We start from the raw sequence: 14,701 nt of genomic DNA, 5'->3' as shown, positions 1-14,701 counted from the left end.
CAGACTACTGAATAACTGTTCGTTGCAACAGATTATTAATGCACTTTGTGGGAAATGCGATCTAAATGACCATACTTATTACTACTTATTACTTAAGAGCCGCCAGCATGGCCAAGCCTGGAATACCGTCATCATTCTGGACACGATGTTACAGGAAAGAGTTCTACAAAATAAGAAATTAAACGCAAGAGAGCAGCAGGGGTCACACAGTCTCTACCATATTCTCCACTATAAGCTTAATAAGGTTGACTTTGTGAATTATATAGGGTGGTATTCCACTCATCTCACTTCTACCATAGGAACAGTAGGATTCTAGTATAAAATAGTCATCTTCACCTACTCTGTAGATACAGGCGAGACAATTCTCCTATCTACATTTATTATTTATTTTAGGATAGCATAATTTTTCATGTGGAGCACCTGCATTTTTCCATTGTTTAAAAAAGAATCCTAGCTGATAAAGTGAGATTAAGGCCTCCCTGAATGTGTATAATTTAGTAGGAACATAGACCACCAAGGGATGATGGAGTCAAGTCCCTTACAAGTACAGATACCATCTCAAACAATTCCCATTAAAATATCAGACTCTGTCTTAAAGGAAATTGCTGTCTTGCTGCAATTTTATTTTCTCTCACTAATTCCACTGAAAGACTAATCCAGAATTCGATTGTTCTAGCAGTTATAAACATTCATCTAATTTTCAGCCTAAATTTAATAATGGCCAATTTATATATTTTTTTTTTTTTTTTTTTTTTTTTGTTCAGGAACCAGAATTGTATTTCAAATTAAGTAGCACTTTCCCCTGACAATGATTACCTGCACACACAAACATATAGCAATCATATCCCCTCTTAACCTTCATTTTACTGAGCTAAATCAAGCTCATCTCATTTCCTGCTATGTCCATGCAGTTAAATCTCCCACAGAACAAAAACCTGCTCAAGTGCACCTTCCTAAACTATACAGTAATCCCACGTGTCACTGTGTGCAGTAAAATGATTAGCAACTATTTTGTGTTGAAATGTACATCTTTGGCTATCTCTCTGGTGCATTTACATGCAATAAACTGTTTAGGCATTACGTATTCCTCTGTGAGCCAGAGCTAAGTCTTCTGCCTTCACTGACTTCCCTTAATCAGGTGTCAGACAGTGAGTCTCTGATTTGTGAACTGAAAGAACTGTGCTGAAAGATCTGACTTCAACCCTCAACTCCCTTCGAGGACACAGACCTTCATTACGAAGAGTTGTGGAGCTGGGAAAGTTTGGGCATGGGAAACAAATGTGAGCATCCACAGCATTATAACCCAAAGTAAAAAGCTTTTTAGGAGAGTCTGCAATAAGCCACTAGAGGCCTAATGACCTGGCATAGCGACAGGATAGCCTCCTCCTCTTTTTTCCTTTACTCGGGTAAAAGGGTTTATTATACTCTAAACTTACTGTGTAAGAGTACTCTGTTATCTCATTTAAACTTGAGGTTTGGCTTACCTTCAAGAATTTGTTACCTCTGGAAGAAGACTATACAACTTCTTAGGAAATAAGAACATATAAACTCACAAAATCCAACTATGCTTCTGTCTTCATGATCATGCCTTAGCAAGAGACACCACACTGAAGTCCCTTACTTGCGTATATTAATTGCAAAATCAGACATAATGTAGTTCTCATGAAAAGAAAATAAATGTGTACTCATGTATACTGCCAGCAATGCAAATCTACATGGAAGCGTGGCAAGGAAAAAAGGGGGCTGAGACTGCTGGCAGCATCCTAAAGAAAACTGTTAAAGTCATAAAGATAAATATTCTCAGAGCAAAGTAAAGGGAGAACGTAGAGTTAGGTTGCCACACTGCCTTAATCACAAGCTCCTCAATATCCTGAAGTTAAAGAATTTTGAAAATTGACCAATTACTAAACGTGACACTAGTATCCACTGCTTGTTGAAACCCAAGTAACTAGTTGAAACAATGTTGAAAACATTAGTAATCACCTCTGAATCACCTCTGTGGGTGAGCTTCCAGAAAACTCGAAAGGTCACGGATCTTTTTTTTAAAAAATAAAGAAAACAAAAGCCAACGTAAACTAAATCAAATCATTTTCAAATTCTCATATGCTGTTGGTAAACTGTCAATAATTAGTAATTAACTAGAAGATCAAATAAGAAGTAATATCGAAGAAGACCATCAACACCAAACACCAAAGAATAAATTTTCTTGAAACAATCTAATTCCCTTCTGTGAGAGAATAAGAAGCCGTGTGAAGGAGGGACCCAAATATATGTTACAGGTATTTAGGAAGACTTTTTATGCTGTCACACATGATATTCTAACAAGAAAACTAGAGAACGAGGCTGAATGAAATTATGAAGAGGGACCACAGTTGGTTGGAAAACTGTAGTTATCAATCCAAGGTTATAAAGACAATTTTCTCAGAAAATCTGACTTAGACCTGTTATTATTTAATATATTCATTAAATATGATGGATGATGGAATAGAAACTTCATGTTTTACATTTGCATAGGAACTTAGTCTGAGAGGAATTGAAAACAGGATGAAAGCAAGGCTAGCATTTTGATTGGGCCTGACAAGAACTGATCTGAAATAAATGCTATGCGATTTGAAATCAAGAAGTAAAAGATTTTGCACCTACGTAAGAAAAAGCAAGCACTCATTAAAAGATGGGAATGGCCTAGGTTAATTTGGAAGGAGTAACTTGTGGTCACAGGCCCTGCACTTTGAGAACAACACGGACCAACTGCAATTAGTCTTAGAGTTTGGCTATAGAGTTGATCAAAGGTCTAGAAGACATGAAATGAAGTGCAAGTAGGTTTCGTTTAATCTAGACAAGACTGAAAGAAGATAGTGTTCAAAGCAATGGTGTAAAAAGAAGGGAATAATTTATCTCTATTCAGGCCTGGGATTGGTAGGCAGCCTGTAGCTCTGAAGTTCCTAAAACCTGATGGTGAGAAAATATTTCAGGGGAAAGAGAATTATTTGGATGTTCTATTCTTCTACTTTTCTTCATCATATACCTATATAAAAAATATAACAATATAAGTAGTATATAACGTAATAATATATGTAATTTGCAAGCCATGTATTTTATAAAATTACATATTGATATATATAAAATATATAGTAACATGTATAAAATTAAATAATATATATTTAGTCCAATCAGAGATAGGATGTGAGCTTAGACAGGCACATGGTCTGAACCTCTATGCGATGCCATGCTACAGGACAGAAAGTGAGAGGCTGTAGAAATGAAGATTGGATTAAAATTCTAAAGGTAAAGACAGTGAACGTCTGGAAACAAATATCTGAGTAAAACTTGGGTTGTCCATTACCAGAGATCTGGAAGAACAGCTCAGATAAACAAGTGGTAGGAATGGCTAGGGGACAGCTGACTTTGCTTGGTGGAGAGGATTTGGCTAAGATGTCCATGTCTCTCCTAGCCCTACTGTCTAAAATTTATGCTGAAAATTATTAACAGGGACATATCAGTCTCATGAGAGAAGACAAACCCCTCAGAACCTGTTATTCAGTACTCATGCTTCTTCTGCAGTTCTCCATTACCAGTCAGTCGCTAAAGCCAGTAACAGTCCCACATCCTTTACTACTACAAAGCACAGGCATGCAGCTCTCACAAGATACGTCTCTCGAGTAACAAACTACAGACCACGACAACTCCCTGGCTTGAATCTGATCATCGAAGTTAGAGCCTGTACAACCTGAAGGTATGCAAAGCGTTGAGTGTTGACAAAGGCCCATTTCACAGGCCTGGACACCGAGTCGGGGCGCTGGTTATTATGGTCTCCAGGTCTGAGCTCAGCACAGTGCAGACAGGGGAGCTTGTGGGGCCACCACCCATACAGCATCAGGGAGAGGTTTATCTATTACAGGTGGCAAGATGGCTTCTTTTTCTGGTGTTTTTCTAACTGGAATGATTTTTATCATTAAATAGATCAAGGAATGATCAATGGGAAAGGCTTCTTAATAACACCCACTTTGGTGTAAGGATCCACAGCTCCCCCATAACCCTTAGAAGCCAGTGCTAAATCATAAGCAGGCTAGAGCTCAAGTGGTCTGTACATAACAAGCCAAAACCAGTTGTGGACATTTACAATAAAATTTCCAAATAATCAGTGACAATGACTGCATTAGAAGTGAGAAAAGTCCATAATGAACATCCCTTAAGTATTTCATTTTGCAGCACTTCAAAGGTACAGATAAGAGTATTTCTACTCGTGTGGGGTTTTTTATCAGAAGATGCACATCTGGCACCAAGTATCAAATATGGTCGTCTTTAAGACTGTTATGTGAAATTATGGTTGAAACTGATGTGTCTTCTGGGACTGCCCTGGAGGCACTTCTGAGACCTGGACTGTCACACCTTTTTGTTTACATACTGCTGAGAAGTGTTTTCTCCAAGCTGATAGATAATGTTGTGCAAATGCTTTTGTACAGAAGCAGTTAAAAACAATTTCATTTTAGAGAGTACTTCCTTGTCCACAGCTTGGTGAAAAGTTCACATTTGTTGATGTGAACCTGGAAGGGTAATGGTCTGAGAAACATTTTCTTCAGGAAATAGCAAAAGATTTTTCTCTCTCCTCTGGAAAGTAGTTCAGTGGCTATTAAATGCTTGATGGAGAGAAAGCACACAACATAGGGCAGCCAACCATTTCCCAGGCTCCTCATTTCATTTGTCATGCCCCCAAATTTCTGCCCTGTTCTTTCACTCTGGCAATAAAATCAGTGGCTCATTATTGATGAAGCAGTTGCCCACCACTGAAACAGGAATGAGAAGTAAATAGAAGAGTTTAGGGAAGTGATTAGGAAAACAGTGTCTGGAGAAAAATGGCCCAAAGAGGAAAGGCAACGTGGAAAACTGTAACCAAGTCTGTTTACAGATTTATCAGAAACAACAAATAAAAGGTTAGAGCACTCTGATTGCTTGAAGCTTTTAAACACGGGAATGGGATTTAAATTCTTTCCTAAGAATAAAAAAGAGAGAAGAGAGTGCTTTACCAGCCCAGAACTTTTATATATCATACTTGCAAGGCAAAGAAAACAGAGCAGATTAAGTGGCATAGGATGGTAAGGCAGGACAGATGACACAGAAACGGGCTGAGACTGCTTAGTATGGAGTGTCAAAAGATAGCTTTTTATTTTTATCATCCTTTTCTTTGAGGATTAGTGTAATTTTAAGCTTTAGAAGACTACTATGGAACTGGGTTTTGTACGTCTTAAGATCCTGAGCATATGCGTAATTTCATGCTGGCTGCTGAAAACTTTTGACAATAAGCCTTAAATATAAGCTTTGACATCTAATTTTAGGGTCATTACTAAAAACCTGAATTGTTATTTTCCAGTATTTGATCTTTCTCAGAATGGTGTCTGTCTCTGTCTGCAAAACTAGTTCCTTTGTATCTAATACATACTTGCTCAAACATTTTTCCTCAACTATAAGAAAAATGCTGAATGCATTCACCATTTAAAACATACTTTAACTTAAGTGTAATTGCCTAGTTTCACAGATTATTTGATCAATGTGCTACTCTGAGGTTGTTTAAAGCCGGGAAGTGGGTTTTTTCCAGACTTTCTTGCAGAAGGTGGCAAATACCGGTGTGCACCCACCAGAGGGAACTCCTCACTAAGTTTGGCACTTGATAACACCAGTATTCCCCTCTACAGCCAACTTCTCAATAAAAAATGTATAGCTCCACGTTCCTTACATGTTTTCTAGGAAGTACCTTTTGGTGCCTTCTGCATAATTTCGTTACATCCTTTACCCTTCTGGAAATAGATCTTCCAAAGTTTGTCAGTTTCAGCAACAGTCAAAGATCAAAAAGTCTTAATAATTCAAATTAAAGCTAGCATTTTAGCTACAAGACTGGAAAAAAAAAGTTAGAAGCAAATGAAATAAAAAATATGACTTTAGCATAAATTTAACAGCTGGCTACTTTGCTAATTGGTGTTTCTTATATGGAATACCTAAAGTACATCACAGCCTTCACTCCCATGTGTTTACAGAGACATTACACCTCCAGCATATTCCAAGGGATATGCTAAGTTCTGTACCTATTCCTACAGTCTTATGCATAGCCATTTTGAGATGAAGTAAATCATTCTGCAAGTCCAGAGGTATCTATATGCCTTTGGAGTTGAGGCTTAAACAATTTGTATAGGTCTATCTGAGCCTTCATGTTTTGCAAGATTGAATGTCCTGCACCTTGTTCACTCCTCAGTCACCAGGCAGTGTCTAACTTTGTCACTGCAGCTGATGGTTCTTTTTGAGGTTCCTTCTGTTAGTGCTGGAAACTATTTCCCTTTTCGAAAATTCAGTCTTCTGGTCAAGTGCTTGCTGTTCAGTTCAAGCCACGTCTTTTAAAGATCTACTAATACTGTACAGTATATGTGCTATGCAAGCAGTCTGCTGTGCTCACAATCTCCAGTGAGTTACCAGCTTTCATTACTCACCTCATTATGAGATGACTATTAGTAGATGTTGCTATCACGAAGACTACTGTAGATAACAATTGCTAGGTGACTGGCTGCCTCAAGCAAGCTTCTCCTCTCCATTAATTATCACTGGGGTTTCTGTGTCAATAAGCTACTGCAGTCAGCAATCTAAAAATTCAAGGTCTGACTTTATGTGAGATGGCAATTTAGGATCCATTTATTTACCTAGGTATGAGCCCACTGAAAAGGTCTATCTAGTTCATATCAGATCTACCACTGAAATTTCCCTAACTCTCCTAATGTCACTTCTTTCTATTACTATTCTCTCATTATTACTATCATGAGACTGTTCTTGATGAATTGTAGACTAAATCACTAAAGCTAACAGGTCATGTTTTTTAAAATGAAGCTAAAGAATTGTCCAGTTAGAACGATCACAATCAATATAATGGTTGTAACACAAAGACAGCTGGCTATGACAAACATGCCTCTATAAACAGAACATTATTACATTAGTAATGAAGTAGCAGACGTCAACAAGATAGCCCTTGTTATTTTCTCAGCGTTCCTTAGGAACAAAGTGACAAGAAGTTCAAATAAAAGCAAACCCCACTTCTCATATAGATCTCTGGAATGTTATGCAACCATGTAGTATGTGCTTTAGTGCTGTGTCCCACTGCTTATAAATAAAAGCACTTAAAATAGAGCGTGGATACTTGTACCAATGCTAAGACTGTATACAAACAAAGTAAACTTCTATTGTAGACAAACAACTTGATGTTGGTACTCCCCTGTTGGAAACTCTAAGATTCTTAAAGAGAAACTGTCTTTCAAACTATAAATTACAGACAAGGTTCAGCGTTTCATCTCTCCAAATCAAATCTGGTGACACAAAATCTTGATCCCATAGAGATGGAGGGACAAATACAATCTTTTTTATCTTCAAAAGGATTAAAATTGGTTTCTATTCAACTAAACAGGTTAATTTGTATACTGTCATAATTTATACGGTGCAGCAGTTTTGCTAACTGCTTAGTAAATTAGGTCAGGATGTTGTTTCATGTGCATTCTTGCAGAAACAGTCCCAACCCTCTGCTCTGTTTTGGCAGCTCATTGCTATTCTCACACCATGCCATTTGTTATTCTGATATAAGTACTGGGGCATCTCCAGGCTGACCCCAATCAAGGAGCTTATCTAAATGAAAATTAACATTTCTGAGGAGAAAAAAAAAAAAAAGCTTACCCTAAGCCCAGCTCTCCAATCCAGTTTATCATACAGATGCAAACACTTGTGCTGGCCCACGGCAGGAGGTAGTGTGAGGACAGGAATCAGTGGCAGGGAGTGAGGAGAGAGGTAGACTTGATTCTTGAGGTGACAGTGGTTAAGGTCACATGTTAATGTGTGTGGAAATCTATAGACTAATGCTCCTTAACAAATACCTACAGTAATACCGGTCTGTGCCACAAAGACTACTGTCTACCAAATTGCTTAGTACAACTTCGTTGTTTCCTTGTGCTCTCCTTCCACCCATTGCACCACCTTGTTTTGCTTCATATTATATTTATATTGTGAGCTCTATCAGTTAGAACAATAGCCTATGATGAAAAAAAAGGGATTTTTTTCAATCAACACTTTGTATTCACTCATCAAGTGAATAGATAAATGATCTACCTATGATGATGATGAACTGAATAGACAGATAATCTAAAAGACAGGTGAAAAGCAGAACAGACAATGTAATTTCATGTGGATTTTCTCTATCAAACTCTGTGTTGTGGTTGCCCACATCGCAACCACATAAACAGAACCTGGGCATATTATTCATATTTAAGTAAGTAATAGTGGTCCTTCAGCTGATCTGCATTAAACCCTGAAAGCAACTACATCTCTAGTTTTAATGAATACTAAACAGAAAACAGGTTGAAACCTATGGGTCCAGAAAGACCAGGTTATTTTCTCAGTATTTAATGTTTTACTATCCGCTGTCTACAGTTCAGAAATGGGATGCTTGCAGTTGGTCCCCTAATCTGATTCCCTGCCCCCAAGACTGCTCACGCACAATTCTCTTGCTCAAATCTCTGAGTCATCATACGGCAACTACTGAACTTCTGCTACTGAGAATCCAAAAGAATGGTTGGGACCCTAAAAAGAGCAAAGCCCTGTTTACACACATACATACACGCACACCTTCCCTCTAGAAAGCATATGCCAATGAACTGACAGAACAACGTATTTAAAACTATCTGGCAACACAATAATGCATTTCTATAGCATGTATTTTCCTTCTGTCATGTTTGTGATTTTGACCACACATAGGACTTGGAGGGAGAGCTGATGACTTATACTGCCTGTTCTCCCTTTTTTTTTGAAGAACAAGCAGAAGCAAAGCCTACAACTCTTCCCTACAAAGGAAGCTGAAGAAAATAGAGCAGTAAGTAAATTAGCAGATAACTGGTCCAAAACAAGCAAAAGGAGATGCCCCCTTATACTGTGCAGTTAGTATGTGGAACCTGCCACACAATGTATGGGTGCTCGAAGTTAACAATAGGCTCAAGGGGCAATGAGCCAAATTCAGCAAAGAGAAATCCACTGCTGGTACTAAATACCAAGTTTCTGAGGTCTGCAGTAAACTGCAGAAAGCTAGGAAAGTATGGCTTCTTGTCTTCACTAGTCTCATAGTGTTTTTTAGACATTGCTTTTGGCCCATGTTGGAGACAGGGTACTGTGAGGTCTGTAATTTACACCTTTTATATAAATTTTTATATATAAATCATGTACATACCTAATCATATATATAATTGTATATACATGCCTGACTGAAAAGGTTTTCTTGAACCACAGGTAGAACTGAGGAGAGGTACTAGTTCGCCTTTTGAATCCTTTACACTGAGTAGAAAGATTCAGTAAAGGTACTCCCAGATGTGTAGCTGTTTGCATAACCCATAGCAGATTCCAACAGCTGCTGTTATAATCTGTTCTGATCCCCATTCCAGTAAAGAGAACTATATTGGGTTTGCATGGCAAAGTTTTGGTAGCAGGGGGGCTACAGGGAGGGCCTCTGTGAGAAGCTGCTAGAAACTTCCCCCATGCCCAATACAGCCAATGCCAGCCAGCTCCAAAACGGGCCCAACGCTGGCCAAGCTGAGCCCATCAGTGACAGTGGTAGCATCTCTGGGATAACATACTTAAGAAGGGGAAAAAGAAAACTGCGCTACTGCAGCCAGAAAGAGGAGTGAGAAGATGTGAGAGCACCAGCCCTGTAGCCCCCCAGGTCAGTGCAGCAGGAGGGGAGGAGATGCTCCAGGCGCCGGAGCAGAGATTCCCCTGCAGCCCGTGGGGATGAAGACCCTGGTGAGGCAGGCTGTCCCCCTGCAGCCCAGGGAGCTCCACGGGGGAGCAGATCTCCACCTGCAGCCCGGGGAGAGAGGACCCCACGCCGGAGCAGGGGGATGCCCGAAGGAGGCTGGGACCCCGTGGGAAGCCCACGCTGGAGCAGGCTCCTGGCAAGACCTGTGGCCCTGTGGAGAGAGAGGCCCAGGCTGGAGCAGGTTTTCTGGCAGGACTTGTGACCCCGTGGGGGACCCACGCTGGAGCAGTCTGTGCCTGAAGGACTGCAGCCTGTGGAAGGGACCCACGCTGGAGCAGTTCATGAAGGACTGCAGCCCGTGGGAAGGACTTGCATTGGAGAAGTTTGTGGAGGACTGTCTCCCATGGGAGGGACCTCACGCTGGAACAGGGGAAGAGTGTGAAGAGTCCTGGCCCTGAGGAGGAAGGAGCGGCAGAGACAGCGTGTGATGAACTGACCCCAACCCCCATTCCCCGTCCCCCTCCGCCGCTGGGAGTGGGGGGAGGTAGAGAAAATTGGCAGTGGAATTGAGCTGGGCAGAAGGTAGCGGTGGGGGGAAGGTGTTTTTAAGGTTTGGGTTTATTTCTCATTATCCTACTCTGATTTGCTTGGTAATAAATTAAACTAATTTTCTCTGAGTCAAGTCTGGTTTACCTGTGACAGTAATTGCTGAGTGATCTCTCCCTGTCCTTATCTGGACCTACAAGCCTTTCATTATATTTTCACTCCCCTGTCCAGTTGAGGAGGGGAGTGATAGAGTGGTTTTGCTGGGCACCTGGCATTTAGCCAGGGTCAACCCACCACAAGCACATCGCAGTGGCATGTTTTGAGGCTGTTCAGCTTACGCTGAGAGATGAACAGCTTTCCTCTGGGTGTCTCAAAACCAAGGAAAGCACAGGATCCTCTTCAAAGGACTGTTTCTTTTCTCATTCTCTGACTAGGACTTAGAATAGCTTTGGATTTACACCAATAATTTTAATACTTGTAAGTATCACATAGATGTGTGCATGCTGTAGCAATGTAGCTTAATAAAAATTCATTTCTGTATGAGCATTTTGTTACATAAACTTGAGTATGGATAACGATTATTAAATTAGGCAACAGGAAAGTACGTCTATATACTAGAGATAAAATTACATTTGCATTGCTCCTCTGAGTAAAGCCGCAATCTATCACAGAGACATGGAATCTGATTTAGTATAGTGGTAATTTACAGTTAATGGATTCATTTTTATAAAATCACTTCACGCCTAAGAGAAAAATACACTGAAGAGATTAGTGCAAATAAGTGTAAGGATTAGAAACTGGCCTGAGTTACAATTTTTCTTTAGGATTTGAAGAACTCAAGTGTTCAGACAGCTGATCTTCATTTAGGTTCCTTTGTATTAAATATCAATGTCTGAAATTAAACAACAGCTTTAAAAGACACTAACATCTGAGTACAATGTGTCAGAAAGACAGGGAGATCCACCATTAATTCGTTAGCTCTGTAGCAGTCCATTCTTCATCAGCAAATTCCAGAGCTGAAATGTCAAAGCTGAATGGCATGAGCTCTTGATGCTTGCAGCAACAGCCAATAAACTCTGCAGCAAGACTGATTTACTATGTCATCATCTATCATCTTCTACATCCACCCCTTCTTGCCTTTCAAAACCTTATACAACTATGGCTCACAGCTAGAGAAGAACACTGGTATAAGCCTCATGATTCTGATGATGAACTTCTACCTACAAGAGTAATTAACTGTAAAAAACACAGCTGAGGAAAATTTTCCCCTGTGTTCTCCAACCCTAGTTTGAAATTCAAGTCCTTTAAAATATCTGACAGCACAGCTCAGAACCTTTTTCTAAGAGTACTTACCCTCTTCTGAACCCACAATAATGTACGAAACGTACTTTGCATAGCGTATCTTGACCTTTAGAGAAAAACAAAACACAAGCTGCAATTACATGGGGTTTAAGTGAGGTACTTTTAATCCCATTTAATAGCACTTTACTACTTGTAAGGCTTAACACTGCTGGGACCACACGACCTTGAAATAAAGACAGGAAACCTCAGATACCTAATTTGGAATAACTGGGCAGTTCATATTTCGTGGAGCTACAGTTTCAGGCTGTCTGGGGTCGGGGAAGTGACACCATCAGGAGTCACTAGCTCATATCCACAAAGCAAAGAGTAATGGCTGAAGAGGTAGGACTCTCAAGTACAGTTCTGCATTTATGAGCTCCAGCAAAATCCCAGCTGTGAAACCACACGGGCCATGACTCCAAATGACCACAAGTGAACACTGTAGGTAGGTGCAGCATGTAAAAGATTGCCTAAATCTGTGAAATGATGGGTACCCCTAACTTAGCAGCCTTTAGTAACAGCATCTCATGGAGTATTCTGTTTGGTTGCTAGGATAGGCAGATCTGTGGGAAACTACACGGAGGGACAAGAAAAAGTCCTGGTTGAATATTGTTGACAAAAAAAAATTGAAAGGAGAAAGAAAACTAGAGCAATGCTGGGGAAGGATATATTTAAGTTACGCCTCAGATATGAAGAGATGTCCTATTATGGTCCTGAGGCATTAGCCTTCTGATAACAGTGGAGTTGCATGTTTAAAGATTAACTTAATTTCATCTTGTAAAGCTGCCACATTTGGGAAGACATTTTAAAAGCAGAGATACTTCACACTTGCTGGTATTGCTCCTTTTCAGTTTATTTTAAATGTACCTTTCTGCCTTTTACCACAGTCCTTGTGCGTTTTGCTGGAGGTTTTTTTTTCAGAAATGAACTCTGCTTATTGACGTATGTGATAATTAACCTCATTTGTAAAATGCTTCTCTCCAAGCACTTTCTTAACTCCTTCATTTATTTTTAAACCAACACTCATTAGAGACAATATTGTCACCTACTTTATCCATATTCAAAACCTGCCAGCAGATATAAATAAATTGCCTGGAAATAATAATATACAATAAAATTAAAATACTAGAACAAAAACTGAAAAACAATCCACCATGCTTCCCAATCCTTTGGGTTATCTGTTTTTACGTATACAATGAACACTATTTAGGGCAGCGATGGGTTGCACTTCACATGGTTTGAGCCTAGAAGATAGCCATTAATAACAATCAACCAAACCAGAACATGCAGAAAAGGCACCCTACTTCGAAATTCCCCAGGGAATACACAGAGGGGAAAAGTTGTGCAAACTTTGCATGGAAATACATCAGATTCTGGCAGACAGATAACTATCTACCCAGGTAATCAGGGCTTAAATTCTCTGGGGCTGTAGTTGTAAGAAATAAATGTAGAGGTTTACCCCTAAAATCCAACAATCCCAACCAGATTATATTTTCAGAAAAAAAAGCCCATCTACCATTTCCATTTCTGGTTTTTGAAATACAGAGGATAAGTTTACTTTCCCAGAGCACATGGTACAATTTTTTTCAGGATGTAGGACAGCCTTTATCTCTCCTCTCTGTGCTATTATCAGTCTTCAACTGTCTTTCACCTGAGATGGGAAGAAGCCCAGCAGTATAATAAAATACGCCTTTTGACAGGAATAGGCTGCTGGATTATGCCATTCTAAGCTCCTTTCCATTATGAAAATAACCATCTATGGCTGTTCCTTGGTTCCTGGGAATTAGCCAATATCCAATTTCATCTTTCACTCAACACCGTTTTACCACAGTTCATAATCTCCAGCAAGGAATCTTGTCAAGTGATTTTAGAAAACATAACTTTGCTCTCTCAAAGGAATATCACTTTTCTGATGCAACATTTTTATGGTACTTAAAAAGAACTTCAGAAAATTGACATGGCATGCTCTCTTGTTTTCAAACTCCCCTGGCTATTGATAGATAAACCATCTATTTTCAGGGATTCTCTGATCCCTCAAACCATAGAAACTTCAGAGTGTTCACATAACAAACAATTTATCAAATTAAAATATTATAGTTATATATAGTGTATACAGTTCCTTTGCCACAAACCATTCTTTCCCTTTGAACAACCCAGCAACAGAATGAAAGATGGCTACTGAAGTACAAGAACTGGAAATAACACAGGAGGAACACAAGCTGTATGTCTAGATGGACTTGCCATACAGAGCTTGGATTAATTTTCCATTTTCAAGAATGCCAAATTTCTATTCACACATTTTATAGCAAGCAGTGCTAACCCTGTACAAAGAGCAGGTCATCTTTTAGTGCTGCTGATCATTTTTTAATAACTTGGGTATTATATTGAGCCTAGACAATCATCGCTTTCTCTGCAGAGTAAAAACGGGGGAAAAAAGAACTACAATCATTATTGTTCATTAGATTTACTAACCGCCTCAAGCAATTAGTTCTGCAAATTGTTTAATTAAACTTATAAAAAATTGCATCCACTCCCTATTCCTTTTAAAGCATTCAATTTTCCTGCTCTTTTCTTTTTTTTTTTTTTTTTTTTTTGACAGCTTTCACAGATTACTGGTGACGCAGAGGAATCAGTACATGACAGGTCCCTAGTTGGATCTTCCTGATGCAAACTCCTGATTTTACTCACTATCATCATGAACATACTTCATCAACATGCAACTGTAATTAATATAGAGATGAAATAGATACATGGAGACTGAAAAGAATCAGTTTGACATCACCTCTGCAAGTAAAAGGCACTCTAAAGTACTTCAGGCTGTGCAAGTTTAAATTGTACTTGAGAACAACTCAACTATTGCTGTCTGTCTCCAGCTCTGTTCTGCTTAGTAGGAGATTTCTCTCTGTATTACACTAAAAATCTGTCTCACAATACAAACAATAAGTCTACTTAAATTCCATGTGAGTCTTGATCTTCCAGGAATTAAAAAAAAAAAAAGTGAACTTATGCTTTGGCCAGTTTTGGTTAAAAAAAATATCCACAACTTAA

At 39.2% G+C, this 14,701-nt stretch overlaps 1 protein-coding gene across 2 annotated transcripts in view; it reads right to left on the bottom strand.

Moving 5' to 3' along the window:
* TRPC6 (transient receptor potential cation channel subfamily C member 6) overlaps nt 1–14,701 on the bottom strand; it is a 105,103-nt gene that overhangs the window by 47,245 nt on the left and 43,157 nt on the right. The window contains exons 6-9 of one of the 2 annotated variants that reach the window (XM_049823139.1): nt 13,611–13,622; nt 7,616–7,630; nt 4,877–4,884; nt 6–43 (exon numbers count right to left, since the gene is read on the bottom strand). The exons of the other annotated variant lie outside the window; for it this stretch is intronic. Coding sequence (XP_049679096.1) covers nt 6–43; nt 4,877–4,884; nt 7,616–7,630; nt 13,611–13,622 — 73 coding nt within the window. The remainder of the gene's footprint in view (nt 1–5; nt 44–4,876; nt 4,885–7,615; nt 7,631–13,610; nt 13,623–14,701) is intronic. 2 annotated transcript variants of the gene reach the window in all.

This window comes from Accipiter gentilis, chromosome 19, assembly GCF_929443795.1.
Source record: "Accipiter gentilis chromosome 19, bAccGen1.1, whole genome shotgun sequence".
Taxonomy (NCBI): Eukaryota; Metazoa; Chordata; class Aves; order Accipitriformes; family Accipitridae; genus Astur; species Astur gentilis.
Note: the sequence above shows the minus strand (reverse complement) of the source record. Positions and strands in the feature narration are given on the sequence as shown.